This window comes from Protopterus annectens, chromosome 4.part0, assembly GCF_019279795.1.
Source record: "Protopterus annectens isolate FY-2018-M chromosome 4.part0, PAN1.0, whole genome shotgun sequence".
NCBI lineage: Eukaryota > Metazoa > Chordata > Ceratodontiformes > Protopteridae > Protopterus > Protopterus annectens.
Window position 1 is genome coordinate 695,515,673 of NC_056733.1, and position 24,724 is coordinate 695,540,396.

The 24,724-nt window shown below is 37.1% G+C and overlaps 1 protein-coding gene across 1 annotated transcript in view; it reads left to right on the forward strand.

Annotated features, from left to right (window-relative positions):
• Positions 1 to 24,724, forward strand: part of LOC122799533 (P2X purinoceptor 2-like) — a 591,133-nt gene that overhangs the window by 359,487 nt on the left and 206,922 nt on the right. Inside the window, exon 6 of the mRNA XM_044068662.1 lies at positions 21,441 to 21,521. Within this exon, the coding sequence (XP_043924597.1) occupies positions 21,441 to 21,521 (81 nt within the window). The remainder of the gene's footprint in view (positions 1 to 21,440; positions 21,522 to 24,724) is intronic.

Sequence of the window (24,724 nt, forward strand, 5' to 3'; positions counted from 1 at the left end):
TCATGTCTACTAAACCTGATTGACTTCTTTGAAGCAGTCACTAGAGCTGTAGACGAGGGCATGTTAGTGCACACAGCCTATCCTGACCTTGCCAAGGTTTTCGATACCATCCCCCACTCTGTAATTATAGATAAACTCACTAAACTAGGCATAACTCCCTATGTCACAAGATGGGTGGCCAACTGGCTCACTGACAAAACCCACACAGTAAAAGTAGCCAACTCCAAGTCTGACTTCGACCAGTGATGAGTGGAGTACCACAGGGTTCAGTCCTGGGTCCTCTCCTGTTCGGCATCTACTACTCTGAAGTACAGGCCAACACAGAAGGTCTTTGGCTAACAAAATTCACAGTTGACTGCAAACTGGGAGCCATAATAGAATCACCTAATGATGTAGACATTCTACAAAAGGGCCTCACAGAGACAGATGCTTGGTGTCAAAGTCATGGCCTCAAGCTCAGTGCCAAGAAGTGCATTGTCATCCCCTTTGGGAAAAACTCGGTACTCATTAAATACCACATAAGCGGTAGCTCACTAAACACTGAAAGTGTAATAAGAGACCTTGGGACACAGGTGGAAAGTAGTCTCTCCTTTGATAACCACATTGCCACAGTAATCAGGAAATCCTTCTGTGTGGCACACCTCATTACAAAAGGGGTCTTCTCTAGGAAAAAGGAAGTCATTGTTCCTCTCTACTCATCCCTCATCAGACCCATTGTAGAGTACAATGCCCCATTTGGCATGTATCTCACAAGACACCTACAACAATAGGAAAGCCCACAGAAATACCTCACTAAGAGGATTGCCAGCCTCAAACAGATGCCATACGCAGACCATCTAAAAAAACTCCAGCTCTACTCCATTGCATATTGCCTACTCAGAGGCAATCTCTGCCTAACAATATGTCAAACCCAGTGCTGTTGGACATGCTACACAAAGAAATCCCGGTCTCTCCAAACCACATGCTCCAGGGACCTAAACCTTGTCACCACAATAAATAGAACATGCTTGGGGGATAGATTCCTGTCCCAGAGACATCCCATACTCTGGAACAAACTACCCAATCATGTCAAGCAAAGCTCCTCATTGGCCCTCTTTAAGAAAAGTCTTGATGACTGGATGGGGAAATAGAAAATTCACCCCGGGGATCACTTCTGTGGCACTGCTTGACAGGGGCACAGGAAAATAATTTTCTTGGGTGGCAAAAGCCAGGGAACCTTTTTGGCTAGCCTTATATAGGCCCCAGGGCTGATAGCCTAGTACCTACCTATGAACCTATGAAAAAAGAAGTGCAATCATTCATTATCTTCTGATACTATTATATATAATGAGATACATTTGAACACATAAACAATGGTGACCCTTGTTATAACAACTAAGTTCAAATGAGACCCTATTTAGGATAAAGTCAACTAGCAGAACAGTTTTGGGCAACATAATAACACTCATTTTAATGACTTTAATTACTTAAAATCCTGCTAAATTAACTTTTAGATTGTTTTTATTATTACAGTTAGGGTGATTGTTTTGTTTATAAACATTTAAAAATATCTTTCCATTCATTTGCACCCTGATGTTCAAACAAGTGACATCTTCAATGTCAGCAAGTGCAAACCAGCAATTATTGATTAATTTGTGTCATACTAAATGCTTTTAAAGACATGCCTAGGTATTCAGAAAAAACACCACTGCTGACTGTAAGAGCTGTGGGCAAAAGGGACTGTTTACACAATGCAGGAAATTATGATTCAAAGACATGTTAGCCACAACAGAGAAAGACCTCCTTAATGCTAATTTGCATGTCTCTGAATCACCATTATTTACCATAAGTGCAAATAAGCACTTTCCTGTAGTAGTCTACATTGGCAGCCCATACGTCTCATTGGTACAGACATCCCCACTCATTTATTTTCCACACACATGCATACCTTCACACACACACACACACACACACACACACACACACACACACACACACACACACACACACACACACACACACACGCATGCACGCACGCACACACACACACACACACACACACACACACACACACACACACACACACACACACACCAACTTACCTCTTCTCTATCCCTGACTTGACAGAACATCCCTGATGCCTCTTCCTATTTTTTTTGTTCCAGTCCTTTTAATTCACAGATCCTTGACAGGCAATCAGGCAATGATGCTCTACATTAGAGTTTCATTCTTCTAAGACAAGCTAGAATCATGTTACAATAAAATTGCAAAGTTCTCCAATAACTCCACTTTTAGAAGTCATCACTGTCTTGCCCTAAGGGAACTACAGTGGTTAGAACTTCCTCCTCTAATACGTTACCATCAACTAGTGCTCACCTTCAACATAATAAGGAACCCCCACAAAACCTCAGCCCTAAACCAACTACTAAACCAATATTCAGCTAATCATCCTCTACGCTTATCCAACAAAGCCCTGCTCTGCATATCCAAAGCCAACAATTCTGCAGGGAAATCTCTTTTTTCCCACACCATTGCTAGGGAATGGCATAACCTTCCCCAAAATATCTCCTCAACACCATCTATCTCACTTTTCAAAAAGTCATTCAAGTCACACCTCTTGCAGTCATGGCTCTGTCCGTGCATCACATAAAGGCTTCCTGCTCTCCACCAAATCCTGCTACCCTCCTCTCTTCACTACTTATCATCTCTAATATACAGTGCTCAAACACTCCCACACAGGGCCTACCATCTTGCAATTTATTTTTTTATCTTGTGCAAATAATTTTTTTATCTTGTCAGATGCCTCCTTCATGCCATCAGTTATTGATTGCATCAGTCCATGTGTGTTTAGTTCTACCAGTACTGACATCCAGGATCTACTATGTATAAGCTAAACTTCCTTAGAACAATCTATTGTATGTTATATCTCTTTAATTGTATACATTGTATAGACTATTATATGAGAAACCTCTTTGATTGTATATATACAACTGTACAGATTTTTTTCTGTTGTAAATTGTGTTCTTGTGGAGCTTTTCTCCCCAGGCCGCCGCTGTAAATGGACCTCGTTCCAGTCGGACTTTCCCGGTAAACAAATGTAAAATAAAATAAAAATAAATAAAATAAATAAAGTGATCATAAAGTATATTGTGATGCTAGACCTGTTGTTCTATAACTTTTTAAGTGAGTCTAAGTAATACTTCAAAAATTCACCCTGGTGTCATCTCATGCTTCTCAAGGCTTTATCCCCAAACCTTGCCCTACAATGACACACTCCTATCACTCTCAACTGTCTGTCTGTCCGTGATTTTATAGGTTGCTTCTACTGTGGCAACTTATAAGTGCCCTGTCCTTTGTAACTCATGGACTTTTACAGTCATTGAATAATGCCAGAAATTAGAGTTTCAGGCTTCTTGATAAGTAAAAAAAAAAAATACCCGCTTCACTAACTGATCAGTTAGTGGAGTGGGTTATGGCTGTTGTGGCCTATGTCAAGGGTGCAAGGTTCAACACTTTAAATCTTTTTAAAGACTTAAATAATATTTGAGGAGTGCTGTTGGAGTCTAGTGTTCTCCCTGTCCCATGACTTTCATGCTGCAAAACCTGTCTCTATTATTTTTTCAGTGTCTTTGAGGCCTGATATAAACACTTGCTCCATACTGTAGGAGAGTTACACATATACATACACAGAGCCCCCTCATCCAATCACAGTCACAGATATGTTCACCTATCCACACCCCTACTCTTCCTATCTGCTAACTAATCCCCCTACTGTAACCTCCCAGGCACATTCCAACATACCTACAGACACAAGCACACACACACACACACACACACACACACACACACACACACACACACACACACACACACACACACACACACACACACACACACAGACACACACACACACACACACACACACACACACACACACACACACACACACACACACACACACAGACACACACTTCACCACTCATAGCATTACGTCTATGCACATATGCAGCCACACATATATAGATATTCGCACCCCATCCCCAATAGTACTGGTTGGCTGAACTTCCCAGCACTTACCTGTAGCAGAAGTGGAGTCCCTCAAGGAACAGTCCTTGAACCACTCCTTTTTGGCATTTACTTCTCAGAAGTCAAGCCAATGTCAGTGGGGTCTCTGGCTGACTAAATTTGAAGATGATTGCAAACTAGGCGCTGTCACTGAGTCTCACAGTGACACAAATATTCTCCAAGAGGGGCCAACACAGACAGATAACTGGTGTCTGTGCCATGGACTAAAACTAAATGCCAGTAAATGCATAGTATCTTTTGAGAAGTTATCCATCCCTGGTAACTATCATATTGACAACACACCCTTTAGAGCTGACACAGTAGTCTGGGACTTAGGGACATACATAGATAGTAATCTAGCCTTCAACCATCATGTGTCTACAGTGGTGAGGAAATCATTCTATATTGCACAACTTATAAACAAATGTATGGCATCTAGGTCCAAGGAAGACATTGTTCCACTGTATTTGGCATTCATCAGACCTATCATTGAGTACAGTTCCCCCTTTGGTATGTACCTAACCAGGCATATCCAACAACTGGAACGTCCACAGAGGTTCCCCACTAAAAAAATACAGGGTGTTAAGTAAAATGTCCTATGCAGACCGCCTCAAGGCCCTATGCCTGAATTCTGCCTCCTACAGACTTTTGAGGGGAGATCTATGCCTGGCATACATGGCATTGTCAGACCCCACTCTAATGGACCTCTTGCATATCCACACAACAAACAGCACCAGAATTACCTGTTCTAAAGACATGAACATTGCCTGTGATATAAATAGGTCCTGCTGGAGAGATAGGTATGTATCCCAGAACAGGCTCCCCATCCAAGTGAAGCAGAGAAACTGGAAATTCATCCCTGGTTTGGCACCTATGTTTCTAATGGACACAGGTAACCTGTAAATGGTCCATCTTTCAACCCCCTGCTTACACTTACAGGGGTATCAGAACTTGTCAGAGATTTGGGATTCATGGCTAGTCTTAAAAAAGCCCTTGTCATTGTTAGCCTAGTAAACACCTATGCATCTAACATTATTGGGTAAATACAAAATGTTGTCTGTGCTCATTAACATGGGCAGCCAATGTAATTATGCAGCAGAGCAATTCTCTGAATCACTTGGTTGCATAAATGCTTTACTGCAGGCATTTCAGGGGAGAGAAAATGGCTGATTAGCAAATGCTGCTCACTTGGAATGCCTCATTAGCATTTGTGGTAGGCACAGAAACTGCCCACCATGGTGATGTACCTCTTTGTGGTGCAGCACTATGATAGGACTGTCTCTTAATCAGAAATGGTTACCATGATATGTATACCAGACATACACCTCTCACTACCCTTTCTGAATCCAGTCCATGTTGCATTTTTTACTTAGAACAAAAGCAAACTACTTAATTGACAGCTATTGTGGTATCACTTTTATTTTCTTCTTTAAAGGAAATCAGAAGCTCCTCGACCCAGAGCAGAAGTAAAGTACTGCATTTACTGTCATTGTGGTGGCACTGGTAAAAACTGAAAATTTCACTATGATGAGCTCCTGGTTAAAGCATATTGAGTAGTATCTCTTTATTTATACACGTGTATGTATACAAATATGTATATCCACTCACACACACACACACACACACACACACACACACACACACACACACACATATATATATATATATATATATTATGTATTTATATAAGAACTGTTGCACATTACTACATTTTATTATTACTACTGAGTATGTGTTTGTGTGTGTGTGTGTGTGTGTGCACGTGCATGCATACATACTCAGGGGACACAGTAAACTGCTTAGTGTTCCAGTGCTTGCAAGTTGAATGTGAGTGAGGATTACAAGGTGAAGTACATTAGTGGTTTGTGTCTATGCTAAGCTGCCACATCAGTGCTGAAGATGTCATTATTAGATGGACAAAGGTGGGACACCTCTTGAAGGTATTGTGAAATCAGGCTTTGGAAATGCCTGGGGACATGAGCTATCACAGGAGTAAATCTACAAGTTGATTATACTTACACATACTTTGCGTTTATTCCAAGGAACTTGCATACAGGATTGATCTCTCCAACAAACTGTCACTAACCCAAAACACTTTCAACGCAGTTGAAAATTGGCTAGCCAATCGCCTACTGATCTTGAATCTCAACAAAACCAAACCTGCTTCTTTTCTCCCCAGCCCGCAGGTACCCCCCATTCTTCACCATAAACTCCATCTCTCCTGAAGACCAAACCAAGCTCCTAGGAGTTATAGTAGACAATAACCTCAAATTTGTCAATCATATAAATCACACTATTAAGACCATTAACAAAAAACTAGGTGCCCTTTACAAGGTCAAACGTTTCCTTACGCCTCTCGCTTGTACTGCCATGACCCCATTCCTACCTACTCTCTACTCTTCTCTATGCATCCCCTCTATTCACCAACCTGAACAAAACTGACCTTCACAAAGTATCCTACTGTTACAACCACATAGCCAGATTTGCTACTGGCACAGCATTCAGGGCACACCACTGTCATGATCTACAGATATTAGGGTGGCTTGAACTGCCTACTTTTCTGCAGTTCAACCAGCTCATAGTAGCCCAAACAATCCTCTATTAACCTGATAACACACCTGCACTTAAAAATATTATCTGCCCCCATAGTCCCCTTAAGCCATTACGCTCATCTAATAGACTACTGGTACACACCCTTAAAGCTAACAACTCCGTGGGGATGCTCTGTTTGTCAACTCTGTTGGCAAAATAATGGAACCTTCTTCCTGCAGTCATTACCCAAGAAACCTCTTTGCCCCTATTCAAAAAACCCTCAAAGAACATTTTAAATCACACTGGTTATGTCCTTGCCCTACCCTGGACTTGAACCATCTCTGTAACCTTTATTAGTTATCACTACTCTACATAGCTACCTATGTATGCTTTTTTACATATGAATGTTCTTTATGAATAGCTTGCCCTGTCAATTTATGTATCATATGTATAATAAGTTTTTTGCTGTTACTTTGATTGTTTTTAATGTGAAGCTTTTCTCAACCAGGCCTCCACTGAAAATGTAAATGTATCCAGTTGGACTATCCCATTCAACAAATGTAAAATAAATAAGTACAATTCCTTTCCTGATTCCATTATATTTGCTCACCCAGAATGCAATTAGGCCTGTTTCAGAATCAGATGCACTAAAAATATGAGGCTACGGTAAAAAGGAAGAATCGGAGATGTCACAGCTCTCCTGAAACAAATAACACAACTAACAATTATGATTTATCTGTCTGCATTTGACTTAAGACAAGTATTATTCCCAGCTGAAAAGGATATAGCAGTATCAGTGTGCATTAACCTTTAATAAGTACCTGCTTGGATGTCATTGCAATGTTGTATGACTTATGCATACAAGGTCACACACACATTCGGTTATTCCTGTTCTTCATCTGAGAATGAACCAGAGCCAAGTCTCTTTAAGTAGGAGGTTTGATAGCTCTCATAATGATCCCACGGCATCTAACAGTCACTATCTAAATGATACTTCTTGGGCAAAGTTCCTTTAAATGCTGTATAAAGTTAGACAGTGGCAAAGCAAGACAATATATTCTTAATGGAATAGGCACAGAATAATGAGTATGATTATCCCACAACAGACTGTCTGCTCTTTCTCCCATGATTCTATGCTTCTAAAATATTACTTACAAAACATAGTTTAACCAGGATACCCTTTTAAGCAGAAATGGGTATGGACCTTCAGATGGAAAGATTTAAGTTAACAATGAATATCTAATCATCCACCACTATCACCACAGCATTTGTTACAAGGTAAACCCTAAAATCATGCTGATATTCCATCTGTACACCATATACTATAAGTTGCTAGTGATGTAAAAGGAAATAGCTTGTTCTAGAATTTTAGTCATGGGGGATTAGGTAGATGAGGTGATAATGTCCCAGAACATAAGTGAACCCACTTTTATAGAATAAAACTACATTAACTTTTTGGACCCCCATGTCCCCTATATAGATGACATTTACTCTTTGTCCCTGTAACACATTAATTCCCTTTTCCTATCCCCTTCTTTCAAAAGGACAGTGGATATGACCAAATCCTGCTGTAACCTTTGATGTATGTTAGTGCTCCCTCTCCAGGGAGAGACTGGCCTTTAACTCACTGCTTCCGAGAAGACCAATGATTATCAAGAGACTTGCATGCACTACTGAAATAAGTATGCTCATCAGTATTGTTAAAGTCTGATTTCTGAAGACGTGGTGCAGACATGTACATAAAACTAAGGCAGAAAAGTGTCATCTACCAGATGACATGATCTGCTAAGCCTGCATAGTGACCATAATAGGATATACAGGACTGGAGATATTAAACAGTTTTTGTAAAAAAGTTATGAGAAATAAGATATAGTTCCATATTTACTTTAACACTATAAAAATGGCATATCATAATGTCATGTTGGGGGGTGATATATGCAAGCAGTGCTTCTTAGTTACTTTAAAACATGGAGGGTGTAAGATTTGATAATACTGTACTGTACCATAGTTAGCTGGAAATACTGTATGCAATGAGACTGAGAAACAAAAGTCTTAGTTACCCAAGCTTGTGCTGAATAGGTGCCAGTCTCTTTTATGATTCAAGTCTTGTGCACTTTTAAGAATGAATTCTCCAAATACTGTAGTTCATTTAATAAGCTTTTATTAAATGTTGACAATATCTGAATACTGTTTCCATTAACACCACTGATAAACAATTCAAGTTGCTGTATGTCATGCTCTGATTGTCCTGAACAACGTAAATTGACATAGTCTCTAGATGACCTGTTTACTGTACTCAGGCTCAAGTGTTTGTCATCTTCTCTGAAGTAACAGGTCGAATGAACTTACTAACCTTAACTGCCCTGCTAGCCTGAGCACAGCATATTGCTTTAGTCTTGTAAATTTCCTTATTTACTTTTTTTAACCTTAGTCTCAGGCTTTGTATGTGATTTATTAAATGACATTCTGTAGCTGATCCTTTCCTTGAGAAAAGAACATTGTGTCTGTACACTTAATGCTTATCTTTCCTTTTTAATAAACTGTCTTTTCATGCTTGGCCAGCAAGGTTATTTTCCTTTCTGCTTAACTGTCTTTTATGCATAAATGAAACACAATTTATTTTACCCTTTAGCCTGTCTAATGTCTAATAACTATTTTAAAATGGAAATCCCTAATCTAACAATTGGCCCTGAGGTCCCTGATGAAAGTCTACTGGGACCTACTTCTGTAGTTATCTTACATTTATATTGCCAACTACTGTATTTAGCTTTATGCTACCTGACTTATAATCTGAAAAAAAAAAAATATTTGGTAAACCTACAATTTTAATTTTGACCACTAGGTGTCACTTGAACATTTATGCCCTGTTTGGATTGAAGTCTTTTAACTTTATGATTTGAATTAACTTTATGATATGAATAAACATGCAATTTTAATTTTGACCACTAGGTGTCACTTGAGCATTTATGGCCTGTTTGGATTGGAGTATTTTAAAACTTATACATTATTTAACCCCCCTTTTGCTATAGAAAGAGGTCTTGTAAAATTTATTTGTATACTGTACCATGCTTTTTCTGAAACTGGCACTTCTCTGCAACCGAGGTTTTCTTAACGTAGGGTTAGTCTTCACAGTCCTTCTGAATTTCATTACATAGTTTTTTTACCTGAGGATTTTCAAACTTATACCTTATAATAGGCCAAATTTTCTGAAAACCTACATAACCTAGTAACTGATGGTTGTACTTTATTAGCTGCTTACAACCTTACTCCCGGGACTTGACTGGCAACTTTGCATTATGTCCTTTTATTAGCATTTTCCTGCATGTCTTAGATCTTTGCCAGATTTGCCTCAACCGTTGAGCCCACTTGTCTCACCTGTTATACATTTTAACTTCATTTTCTTTTACTGCATTGAATATAGAGAAAATCTCCTCCTTGGCAGCTTCTTCTGCCACATATTGTATAGCCTATCAAGCATGATGGCTATTTTCTGAAGACTAATTGAAATCTGTACTAAAAAAGATAACTTTATAAATGGTCTTGAAGCATAATTACCATATTCTTTGTTAACTTGTGTCTATACATTTTATTTAAATTTGTTTTATAATGCTACTTACCTTTTTAACTTTTATGAATATTTGTGAGCTATAATAGTTTACTAAAACCTATACTTTCTGTATTTTAAGTCTATACCTTTTGCATTATCTGTTAGTGTCCTTAATTTCTGATTAATATAAAGTGCACTGCAATCTGTAAATGTGCACTGTAATTTTTAAACTAATTAACATATTAAGCCTGCCCTGTTGTGCCTTGAGTGCATTGAATAACTATCACTACCTATTATTTAAATAATAAGCCTGTAGAAAATAATTCTGTTACTTTATCCTTAACTAATGACTGAATGATGTAATAATCCTGTTACAAATAAGTCACTTTACCCTTAACTAATGACTAAATAATGTGAAGTATTTCAGATTTGACTGAAATGTACTATACTGAACACATAGCTGAATATGAATGTCATTTTCTAAAACTTGACTGAAATTTACATTAGCATATACTGAACATTTAAAAATAGCTGTGCATATCTTGGAAACTAACTAAACTAAAAGAGTATCTTTTGCCAGTGTAACTAAACACAGATAAATAAAATTGTATCCATCTGAACATAGATAGACTGAAAACTACTACTGCTGTACAATTGTTACCATGAACCTGAAAACATAAGAATAGTTTGACAGTTACCTGAACACAAATAAACTGGAATCCATCTGAACATAGATAGACTTAAAACATACATACTTGGTTTAACTTTAAACAAACATTGAAGAAATAACCGAAACACATAAACAGTTGCCAAATTTTGCTCTGCATTGTTCCAGTCATTGATGAAGTAAAGGAAGGCCTGCTTTAACGCTTAAATGTGTTCTTTATAGTTAGGCCTTTTAAACCTCTTATTTTAATTTCTTGTTTGATTGTATTTAGTATCAGAACTTTAAAATAACATTTGCATTTTTAACAATTATAATCTGATAGTGTTGCTTCTTGCCCTGGCTTTATTTACATTTTCTGTATGAAATGAAGCTTTAACAACTATAAACTGGCAGCATTGCTTGCTGTGGCGACTTTATTTACATTTTTCTGCATGAAAGTAAACACACATTTTTCTGCATGAAATAAACATTTGCTACTAATAAGCCCTTGCAAGTCTGTAGACAAATTGATTTTTTACATTAAATTTTAACACAACACTTAATTTTGACATAATGTAATTTCTCCAAATGGTACTGTCACACTGGGGTTGTAACAAGAATTCTGATGTTATTCTCTTCCCAGGCTGATTAGCTTTATTTAAAAATCCAAACTCCAAAGGCTTGCTACTGACTGCAATTACCTTTGACCTTTTAAACCCTGGTAGTGTGAAAACTGTCGTGAGTAATGAAATGTGTGGTCTGCCATCCTTTTTAAACTGGAATAAAGTCAAATAAACCAACTAATTTGCTGTTGAACTATCATAACCTTTATACATATTTTGAAAATCTGGTGTGTAACTGACAACATTAACCTGAGCTACAGCATACTTTTGATTATCCTTTGAGCTCAAACTTTGTACATTATTTACGTCATTTGCCCAGTCATTAACCATAGTGGGCTGCCTTGTATTTGAAAAGCTATCAATATTTAAATCAGTAACCTGTTTAGCTTTATTGGAAACAACTGGAACTAAATAATTAATACCAGATTTTACACAATTATGTTTCCATGTCCAGTATTTAGGACAGTGTTTTTTTTTTTTTTTTACATAAAAAAAAAAAACATTTAACTGCTGGGATTGGTGGAGTCTATGTTACTGTTGCAATATCAGTATTTACAAGAATGTTTTCATTACTGGCTTCTGATGCTTGCAAAATCTGTTTTTGTCTCCCTACTAAATAGACAGCTTTTTCTAAGGTCTTGGCTGTAACAATTGCATTTAACTTGATAGTTGTATCAAGTTTCTGAACTTATTTTAAATGAAAATAATCAAAGTAATAATGTAACACTGTGCATTTTTGCACCTATATACAATCAGTTTTAACTGTTGAACTTTTTACATTTTGTCTCATGACCCTTAGATTTTAACACACTGTTCAATGAGTGAAACTCCACCCACTGTCTCACCATAACCATTTCTTTAGCTGACGTCATTTAACTTTTCATTAGTACTAAATGCTGCTAAAGTTATGTAAGAAGAATGTGTTATTACTGTCTACAATTCTTTTTGGATAAATAGTAAAACTGTAAATGCATTACAATGGATGCCATATAGCTCTTTGACATAATTGAGCTTGCTAGGCTGACTGTAATCTGAGCTGAGGTACTTGGCAAACTGCCATCTCCATACAAAACATATACAGTCTTAAGCTAATTACATAATGTACTCTTTTTATACATAAGATCTGAATTTTTAACTGTGCTGTCACTTTTACAGTGTAACATTGACTTTAAATTTTACATTTTGTAAACTAGCAAACATTATCTCTATAATTGTCTCTATATTACAATATTGTTTATGCATTTAACTGACTGCTAAACAAAACAATAATACAAAAAAAATATTTGCCAAACTGTAACTGCAAACTCTTTATTCTGCTAATTAATTTGACTGCTAGTTTTGATATACCTTACAAGACATAGAGGCATATGATTACCCTTTTTTCTTAACTGACCACACCCAATATGTCTTTCTGAGCACTTCAGCTATGTCAGCTGAACTGGAGTTTATTTTATCTTTAACCCATAAATCTGCATGTTTTTGTTGTAACCAATTCTTTAAAATCTGTACATTTGCACATATCTCTTTACTGAAGTCTAAACCAGTATATACAGAGCAATTACACTTTGAACTGTTAGTTGCCATAATCTTTGACCTTTGAAATTCTGACAAGACCACACTTGTATCTCTTCTATGTGCAACTAAAATTGATTTGTCTTTAAACAATAAAATAACCTTAAACAATGATAGATTAATGCTCTGAACTTTATAGATAGGTATGGTATGTATTCTTTTACTTAGCACTGAAGTATGTTCTTCAGTTACAAAATCTGCAAACATTGTACTGGATTTTGAAAATAAGAAACTAGGTGAAGTAATGTGAACTTGAGACATTGCTTGCATGTTATGTATATAGACTGTGTTGACATTTGTAATGCTGTAACCTACTTCTGTATTTTGAATTGTATGTATAATATTATGATCATCTGTACTTGAAACTATACTACAACTGAAATTATGTTGAATTTCATATGCTGAAGCATGTACATTCAAACTGGAGACCATACTGATTTCTGAGTTCTGTGATTTAAACCTTTTGCGTTTAGACACATTTAACATTTTTGAACTAATAACCTTTAACTTTAAGAAAACATTTTGAAACTTAAACCAAAAATGTACTGACATTTTAACTGTTGCAGTATTATTTGACATGTTTACATGCAAAACAAACTTTAATTAAGTAATTTAAACTATGTTGAACTGTTAACTAAAAGGTGCATATAAAATTTTACATAACTTTATGGCTTGGAAGAAATGCGAGCCGTCATCTGTAGTTTATTAACGTTTTCTTTGCTTCTTGACTTTATGACATCACTCTGGAAACATGAAAGTCTGTTTAGATATCTCTTAACTGGATAATGTCTTTTATGTTCTGAAGGAACACTGCTTTGATTTAATACTGGTTTGCTGAAGTTGTGTGAGGCTTTTCTGAAGTAAACACTGTTTTTTGCATGAAGTAATGCTGTCTTAATGAGAAACTGTCATGCCATAGGTTTCATTTTATTCTGTATAGAGTTTATAACTCTATTTATGGAAAAACACTGGTATGCTGCTGAAAAGTCTGTTATGAAACAATTGCTGTCACTTTAAAGTGTTAATGAAACTTTTAAGTTATTGCCGTACAACTGTACTTAAAAAACTTAATTACTGCAGCTGTTTTTGTTGGTTTTAATGAAACATGGAGTGCTGCACTTTAATGAAAACAATGTTATTTTATAGTCTGTTGAACACATGAAGTTGAATGAAACACTGCTATTCTGTACATTTCTGTAGAACACACATAGTGTAACCAAGTCTGGAAATAAACACTACCTTTACTGAAAGGGCGGTGTACTCTCCCAAGTGCTGCTGCAGTATTTTTGCTGCATAAACAGTTACTATGAACTCAAGAAAACATGCTGTACTAGAAACTGGATGTGAAAGGGTTCAGCTGCTTGGTGGGTTACAAGAAATATATATCTCTCCTCAGACAGCAGGCTTGTGTGGGCACCATTGTAAGGTTTGATAATACTGTACTGTACCATAGTTAGCTGGAAACACTGTATGCAATGAGACTGAGAAACAAAAGTCTTAATTACCCAAGCTCGTGCTGAATAGGTGTCAGTCTTTCCCTTATGGTTCAAGTCTTGTGCACTTTTAAGAATGAATTCTCCAAACGGTGTAGTTCATTTAATAAGCTTTTATTAAATGTTGACAATATCCGAATACTGTTTCCATTAACAGTCCTGATAAACAATTCAAGTTGCTGTACGTCATATTCTGATTGTCCTGAGCAATGTAAACTGATATAGTCTTTAGATGACCTGCTTTCTGTACTCAGGCTCAAGTGTTTGTCATCTTCTCTGAAGTAACAGGTTGAACGAACTTACTAACCTTAACTGCCCTGCTATCTTGAACCCAGCATATTATATTGCTTTAGTCTCGTAAATGTCCTTATTTACTTTTTTTAACCTTGGTCTCAGGCTTTGTATGTACTTTATTAAAGAACATTCTGTAGCTGATCTTTTCCTTGAGAAAAGAACATTCTGTCTGCACACTTTATGTTTATCTTTCCTTTTTAATAAACTGTCTTTTCATGCTTGGCCAGCAAGGTTATTTTCCTTTCTACTTAACTGTCTTTTATGCATAAACGAAACACAATTTATTTTACCCTTTAGCCTGTCTAATGCCTAATAACTATTTTAAAATGGAAATTCCTAATCTAACAGAGGGTAATGTGAAGACATTCTGAGATATAAATGTCTGTTTGGTATAGCAGTTATGAATATTAAAAATATGTCATATCTGCATTAATAGTGTAAAAACTGTGTTTCCTAAATGTGAACAAATGTTGCCATTGCACATATAACATTAAGTCACACAGTTTATCCATGGGTACATGCCTTCTAGCATTCATGGTTTTGTAGAGTAGTATTGTTGTTTTGAAGTACTGTGAAACTATTGTGCACTTAATTTATGGATCTATATTAGAACCTCGAAGTTTCAAAACTTCAAATGTTCTAATATCGACCCCTATTCAGCAAAAGCTGCAAACATCGAACATACAGAACAGCGAATTTTTTCCTAGGGAAAAAATTTGCTGTTCCAAAACACATACGCACAACACAAGCACACCAAACAAACAGCAATCTACACACATACACCTAAAATCTTACACCTAACCCTACACTAAACTATACACACACCACTAACTATCCACTTACCTTAACCCAAACCCTAACCCTAAGGTCCGTCACTATCGTACACTCACCTCACCCATGCCCTGACCCTAACTCACCTACCCCACCCTAACCCTCACTTCCACACAATCGCGCACTTACCTGACCTGTGCCCTAACCCTAACTCACCTAACCCACCCTAACCCTCACATCCACACAATCGCACATATACCTAACCTGTGCCCTAACCTTAACTCACCAAACCTACCCTAACCCTCATGTCTACACAATCGCACACATACCTAACCCACATCCTAACCCTAACTAACCTAACCTGCACTCAATCGCACACTTACCTGAACCCGACCTGTAACTTTCCACCACAGCGCTGAAAATACCTAAGCAACAGAAATGCATGACTGAATTCTTTCCCTAGGAAAAAAATTGTTTTTTATGTTGCTTCGATATTCGATATTAGAACATTCAATGTTTTGAAACTTCGATGTTCTATTATAGACCCTAATTTACATAGATTGTTTAGTGTCATAAAGTAACAATGTGCCACCCACTCTTGTCACACATCAATGTTAAGCTGTTAAAGAGAAGAGCAATTCTCCTGCTGACACCTCAGATCTGCCTTGCATGCTTACAGGGATGTAACTCCATATTTGACCATAACTGTACTAATTTCTGGCAAACACAATACTTCATAAATCTTTCATAAATTTACAATAAGAAGTCAACATCTCCAGTCAATTCTCTGATATTAACACCAGTGCATAGCCCATTGCCTAGTCTAAAAAAGAGCTCTTGCAGTTTACAATGTTTATAACTCACACTATTTATGAAATGCTGTAGATTATGTAAGGTATGTTTTCTGTGCATAATATTGGAGAAATTCTCTCAGGAAAGTGTGCATAATATTGGAGAAATTCTCTCAGGAAGTAAATTGTTTCTTGGCATTGAAAACTAGATGATGCAATGGAATGAATTATCCTCCTGGTACTCAGCATTGAATGAGTTAATGACCCTTCATGCTGTGAGATTGCCATTACCTTTTTATGAAGGCCAACAGCAGGGAGACAATCATCGTGTCTGTGGCCAGGGCAGGGATTTTTTTTTTAGACTAAAGAGAAAGGGGGAGCTCTAACTGACTAGAGTGAGGATGATCTCACAGACAGGATTTGTGATACAGCTGACTCATATTCCTCCATTAACAATGAATGGTAGCATGCCTTCAGCCAGGGAGACATACTTTGGCATGCAATTGGACATGCCTCAACTTTTAGACAGAACCACATTCTCCCCTCCCTGTATGGGGACACTGACATAAGCCTTGCAGTTCACTGCACCCTCCCATTCTTCAGCACCTGAGCTGTTAATAAACTCAAGTTGTCTGGGTCATAGTCAGGGCACTAACTTTCTTGGTTATGGAGCATGGGGCTATTTTTAAACACCATTTTAAAAATAATCCCCAAAATTGGACATTTGGTTGGCTAAGCAGTCTTTTTAACAGAGGTAAACTACAATTACCAGAGCAATAACAACCAGAGTTAGAGTGAAAGCTAGGTAAAGGGACAGATTTTAAACTTGTATATGTGTGCTGGTGTGTGTTTGATGTGTGCTGAGTGTGTTGTGTAGTGGTAGTGTTATGGAAAAGATTTTTTTATAAGGTAAGATAAAGGTTTGGGGTTGGGTCAAAGGCAGAGTTAGGGAAAGTGTTAGCACACATTAGTAAGGGGGTGCAGGAGGATATCATACCTCTCAACCATACTGAATATCTCATTTTTTACCAGTTTTGAGGTTCAAATGATGGGGTGCCATGATTCCCGAGTGACACCCCTTAATTTCTGAATTCCCCGGCTTTTCTTCTTTAAATTGTTTTCCCTTTTTTTTCGGACTGACGTCATCATGCGGAGGTGTGTGCAGTGATGTCAGCTTCATGAGCAGCCTGTTGGAAAATATACAACCCGTAAACTGGTGGCCAGTGCAAAGTCTGTGGCTGGTACTGTGTTCCCTCCTTATTTGTTTTAAGTTTCAACTGCTGTTGGTACTCGGTTTTCATTTTCAACAGTTCCAGATTATTGGAGTGCTTTTTGCCTTTGACAGGTATTTGTTTACTGTTTTAAGTTACACAGGAAATATCAAATATGATAACATTTAGTTCATATTACTTTTAGGATTTGCTGTCCATAAACTGCCTGGCAACTGCGATAAATTGTATGGACGCTGGAATGTAAATTGTATTGTATTATTGGGGTTACCACAGCTCACAATGTGTTTTTATAGTTTTCAGAAATAAGCAGTCTAATGGAAAGTTGTTTTTTTGGTTTCCTTGGCCATTAGTCATGTATGTGATAATGGATAACTTAAATCAGGTGTTATAGGGGTGAGGATATTGTCACTGATAGTTTGCTATAATCCATTGTGACTAGATTTAGAATATGTAAGTTTTGGCACTGCTAAAGGGAACAGTTGTAGACGTGGTAGCTTGGGTGAAATATGGATTATGCACCATTGTACTTGCCATCATTCTAGTACAGCTCATTTCAGAAATTTGTTCTTTGAAGAGATTGCAGCGACCATGGTGCCCATGATTTTGGCACAATGCTTTGCTCCATCACTCTTATTTTTATGTATTTATTTTTTTGAAAGAGAGTGGTATCACAAGTTCAAAAAAATGACTGTCATTAATGTTGCAGATTTATTTTACTTCAAAAAATGCATGGTAATCCACATCTTTTTGTATCTACTCGTAACTCTTAACTGTCCCTGATTTTGACTCAAGTCTTTTTCTCTGTTTCTCTTAATCCTGCCTATAACTGGTGACTGTTAGAGAAAAGGTGATGAATTAAACTTAATAAAATAATGCCAGACTAATTTTACTTCAGAAAGTGTATATCAATTCACATCCTCTTATTCTGCCAATAATATTTTAAAAGTGCCTCTGGTTATCCTTGTTTATTTCTGGATTTATCATTGATACTGTTGAGATTTTCCCCTGATTGCTTGAGACCTATATATGTACTTTCTAAACTACTAGTACTGATATTAAAAAAATGCATTCCTAATGGAGCCTTTGATTCTTATTCTGAAGATAAGAGATTGAGAGCTATGCAGCATAGCTGTAGATGAGAACAGATGTGGTTGCTTTATTACTGTCTGGGAGGCATTGAGAAAGTGCAATTGCAGTAACCCACTAGAGATAAAAAAAATTTGGTTAATATTTGGCTGTTTGTACACAAAGTGTGTCCCATACCTGAAAAAGATTTTCTGAATTTTTTTTTTTTTTTTTGTTAATTGTCAAGTGAATCTATCTTTCCCAGATCCTCATTAGTAATGATCTGAGCCTTAAGGACTTGTACACATGTACCTGGAGAGTCCACTGCAGTCAAGCATTGTTCTTGGGTGGTAGGAGGAAAATGGAATTCTGGAGAAAACCCATTCAGGTACAGGGAGAATGTACAAAATTGCACATCGACAGTGACAAAGTGCAGAACTGAATTCTAGTCCCTAGGTCCATGAGGTATAGAGATTAACACTTAACCGCCACATTACCTTGTATAACTGGCACTGCATTTTTTTTTTGGTTAGGGTTTTGAGTTTGAGAAGGAGGGTTGCCTCAGATCTTCAGATATTGTGCATATTTACTGATACTGGTAGATTGTAAAAGTTTGAGTAGACTGTTATGATGGAAATGGTCTGAATTGGGCAGTTTTGTCATTATTGGTTCATGCATTTTGTTTCATTGCTTACTGGAAAAATGTTCAAAACAATAAATTTAAAACATACTCTTACAAGTGTGCTGGATTCTACAAGGAATATAATTTAATACAATCAGGAAGGTGTATCAAAGAACATGTGTATGTTTTGTGTGCAAGAGGCCTATGATTTGAAAACAGCCCAAAGGTAATCTTTATCCACCACTGGCCAGATGGATTTTCTTTGAATGTGGGTTTCAGTGTTCTGTATTTTTTAAAAAGATCCTCCTGGAGGGTGGGATCAGATGGAGTGGTATCCAGGAGTGGTGCAGCTGCAGTACCCCAAAAGCCAACTGCTGTGCCTCAGTCTGAAATGGAACCTAGTGGTTATGCTGCAGGGTAATGAGGTATTAAGCTCCAGTCCAAGTTTAGAGTTTGAGGTGCTACATCTCCTACTGTGGATATTGAGGTGAATTAGATGAAGCCTTTGACAGATTTCTTCACAGGATTGGAACAGAAACATTGTAAGGGCTTAAAACACAATGTACATTATCAGCTATAAGCTATCACAATTAGTAGGGCAACAAGAGCAATTATGGATTGTACCGCCTTGTTTCAGATTGTACAGGGAAGCATGTAAAGCTGGAAGAAACATCATATGAGACTGCTTTGTGACATTAGTCTGGATGAAGTGTAAGGAGTGTGAGGTGGACACAGGAGATAACAGTGGACATACACAAGGCCTTCTATGTCTAATCCCATGAGGAAGTAAGAAGAATCCCAGATAGGATATTGTATGGACAGCCAGTCCATAAGATCATATGATGGCCGATGGTAATATCAGGAGACTGCACAACCCAAGATGGGGAACAGATCCTAAAAAAAGAGGTTTGCATGAAATAACCCATATATGGGGGAAGATATTGCTATTCTGTTATCTTTGGTAATTAATTTTGCCATTATAACAGAATGGTACTACAAAGTAAAAGTCTTGGTAAAAATACTTATGTTTATAGATGTTTAGTCTGGAAGTAAGCACACAGGATTAAGACCAAGAGCTGCACTGAGTTTTATTCTTACTGTGCTAGAATTAACTAGACACTATTCTGGGTCATGTGCTAGAATTGACTAGACAGTATTCTGGGACATGTGCTAGAATTAACTAGACAGTATTCTGGAACATGTGCTAGAATTAACTAGACAGTATTCTGGGACATCTGGGAACTGGGTTAGGGTCCTCAGTGGTCTCCTGTTCTGCATGCCAAGTAACTACTTATGAACCCAGGCTGACATAAAAGGGAGAATACCAGCACATTGTACAATAGACAGAGCCAACGGAACTGAACTGATTATGACTGAATAAAAGGAACTGATGTATTTATACATGGGCAGCAAAGGCAAACTCGGTCATCTGAAGTTCAGTTTAGCTCTGTGCTTTGCTTTCTGGCAAATAAAAATGCATTTAAATGTAACTCTAATTTGAGAGCTTGTCCTACTAATTATTGATTCTTGTCCCATAGTCATGAGGTAAAATTTGGCATGGAGACCTATGAATTTAGAATAGTTAAAAAAACATACCTGCCCTGTCTTATGCCCTTAAATAAGGTAGTTGAAGTAATATTTCAATTCAAATTTTAGCCTGCTCTTTGCTCTAGTTTTATGGTATAGTCATTAAGCTCTTACTTTTGTTTGATCTGTTTTTTATTCTTCTTGGGACCTTAAACAGTCAGAAATTATCACTGGCCATTTCAAATGGGATAGAGGCAGTTTTCTGAAGAAAATAATTGAATCACATTTTTTAAATAATGTGTTTCAGAAATGTGGTTGTCTCTTTCAGTCTTTGCAGCACAACAAAAAAGGAAATATTTTGAATTTTTCCCCAACATCCAGATTTTTTTTTATTTTGTCCACTGCACTATATCCACTTCATACCTGATTATATAATTTAGCAAGTGATGTGTGCAGGTTTAGGAAATTGTATCTACATAAAACTTCTGTTTTAAGGTTTTCACAATTTGCAGTTCTTGGAACCACATTTGTATTACTTTAGTAAGAAACTGTTGTGTCTACCATGGCTCATTGTTCGGTATTTTATATTTCATGACTCTGTAGTCAGGCTACAAATGTGATTACTCAATGCATTTATTTCATTTATTGATTTATTTATATGTGCACCTGTTTATTTTTCAGTGAATCTTTACTTGAGTACTTGCCAGAGTTTACAGTCTACATCAAGAACACAATTCATTTCCCAAAGTTTGGATTTTTTAGGTGAGTGGAAACTTAGTAAAAGTGTTTATTTCTCTAGGTAGTTTTGATGGTTATTTTAGCAGACACACTGTAAGACTCAGTGAAGATTATATGAATAATTCTACACTTTCATCTCATAAAATGGTATAGTGATTTCTGAACTCTTTTGTGATTTCTTCATATCTATTGCCTTTTCTTAATATGTTTTAGGTAAACCAGAGGTAATTTGCTTAACATTTTATTCCAGAGCACAAGAAAATGTCTATAGAAGTTCTCATGTGCTATATTAGGAAAAAAGTACATTGTTTAAGATTTCTTGCTAAGGCTTTGCTAAATTAAATAATCAAGTGAATGCAGAAATAAATACTGAGTTTTGTTATCTCCTGAAATGCATACACTGCTAACATTTAGAGATGTGGTATGAGTTACTCAGGTGTTGCCAGACCACTGGTTTGTAAATTGTTTTACAGCATCTCCTTTTGCAGACAACTCAGCAGATACAGCTCTGTACTACATACCATCAGTTAATACATTATACAGCAATAAGGCTATTAATTACAAATCTTTAAAAGTGAACAGCTGCATGGTAATCAATTCAGCTGAATTCAGTGTTGTCTGTTCTACCATTTTATTATATTGTTTTATACTCAAAAAGAAAAATCTAGCAAACCTAGACTTTCCACTGTGTGATACATTAAACCTCTTCAATCAGAGGCAACATGGGATATATGCAAATTACCCTTTAAGGATATCAGGTGTTTTTAGCTAAATGGCAATTCTGAATGTCCATCAGGAATGGAAAAAGAGGGTGTCCCCATCTATTGATGTCATAGTGACATCACAAAATGGGCAGGGGAGGGGGTGGGAATGGTGGGGTTATAGGGGATGTGAGGGGTGTGGCCTTACTTAAGTTTTAGCCATAATGAAAGGTGGCAAGTGGGAGTGTTAAATGAAAGAGCAGTTCTGGTTGAGTTTAGAGCTGAGTCTAGAACAGAAGTTAATTTAAAAAAGGGATAATTAATAGGGCATATAAATAATGCATGAAAACTATAAGAATCAATCAGAAGAGGTTAGAAAAGCCTAGTAAATGAGAATGGAATGGCAATATAGAAAGTAACAATGCAAGGATATTTTATGATTCCCAAGTTTGTAACAAAATGTAGATTGTTTAGTATATCTACATGGAAGTGTTTGCATTGATATTTTCATACCCTAAGTAAACAAAGGTTGACAGCCATTGCTATAGATGCACTAGGAAAGAGGGGTACCTTGGGACATTTTTTTGGGGGGGGTTGTAATAAGTTAACAGATTTAAAAATTTGCTACAGGGTAATTTATCAGAAATGTGGGAGAATAAATTATTTTAACTAAGAAAATGATTCTCTTGAGCTGGAATCCATACAATTAATTGCCTAGACCCTGTAAGGCCATTCTAAGTAGTTTGGGAGGGTGGCCTAATGGTTAAGGTTCATAGGTTCATAGGTTCATGGTCTTGTATGTTAAGCAGAGATCGCCTCTGAGCAGATGATATGCGACAGAGTATAGCTGGAGTTTTTTAAGGCGATCAGCGTAGGGCATCTGCTTTAGACCTGCAATTCTTTTAGTGAGGTATTTCTGTGGCCTTTCCAGTTGTTGCAGATGTCTTGACAGGTACATACCAATTGGAGCATTGTATTCTATAATGGGTCTAATGAGGGATGAGTACAGTGGGACAATGACCTCCTTTTTTCTGGATGAAAAGCCCTTAGTGATGAGGTGTGCCACATAGAAGGATTTCCTGACTGTTGTGGCAATGTGGTTATCGAAGGTGAGACCACTGTCCACCTGTGTCCCTAAGTCTCTTATCACACTTTCAGTGTTTAGTGTACTGCCACCTATATGGTAATTCAATGGTACATGCTTTTTCCCAAAGGTGATAACTATACATTTCTTGGCATTGAGCTTGAGCCCATGGCTCTGGCACCAAGCATCTGTTTATGTAAAGCCCTTTTGTAGACTATTCACATCATTTGGGGATTCAATAATGGCTCCCAGTTTGCAGTCATCTGCGAACTTTGTTAGCCAGAGTCCCTTAGTGTTGGCCTGTACTTCACAGAAGTAGATACCAAACAAGAGTGGTCCCAGGACTAAACCCTGAGGTACTCCACTTGTCAGGAGGTGGATTTGGAGTCAGCTACTTTTACAGTGTGGGTTCTATCAGTAAGCCAGTTAGCAACCCTTTGGATGACGTAGGGATTAATGCCCAGCTTAGTAAGTTTATCTATGATTCCAGAGTGGGGGGATGGTATCAAAGGCCTTGGCAAGGTCTAGATAGGCTGTGTGGATCACCTTACCCTTGTCCATGGCTCTGGAGACTGATTCAAAGAAGTCAGTCAGGTTCAGGAGACAAGATCGGCCCTTCACAAACCCAAACTGGGTGGAGTCCAGTGTTTGAAGGTTGCCAATGTCTTTGTTTATAATTTCCATTATAATACGCTCCATGGCCTTGCAGATAAGGCTTGTCAGACTGATGGGACGGTAGTTTCTGGGATCAAAGGTGGATCACCCCTTGTGGAGTGGGAGTGTTAAGGTGTTTGCCTTACACACACAAGGTTCAGAGTTTGAGTCTCACAAGGGATAATTGACTAGGCTTACAGTGGCTCTCAAGGGCAGTTAGCCTAGTACTAACCTATGAACCTATAATACTGTTGACTTCCAAAAAAGCAATTACAAGGAAATGAAAGCAAAATCAACTGTAATAGAATTGTTGAATGTTATAAAATATATAAAAGAACTGGAGGTTAGATTTTTAGAAAATGGAAGGAGTAAACTATATCAAAATAAATGGAACCTGTGGGAACAATCCATACAGAATAATATTCAGGAGGAGTGATATTTTTGGGAAGGCAGAACTTGAGCAGTCTGTGTAATGTTAAACTGAACAATTGTTAAGACAAAAATCATATTTTTATAATGCGTACAAAGTGGAAAATTTAGTGGATTATGTTTTCTTTTATAATCGATTGTGGACTCGTGTCACTATGCAATGTGTATTGTCAATAAAATGTTTAAAATAATCTCATAACAATGCATTTTTATGAGCAGTATTTCCCTTATAAGTAGAATTTTCTTCACCAACAATCTCTTCAATTTTATTATACGGCATTAAAACATCCAATTTTTATACACAATGTTATAAAGTTTGTTGGCATCTGTTGAGCATTTAGTAATGAATGCTACTGGAT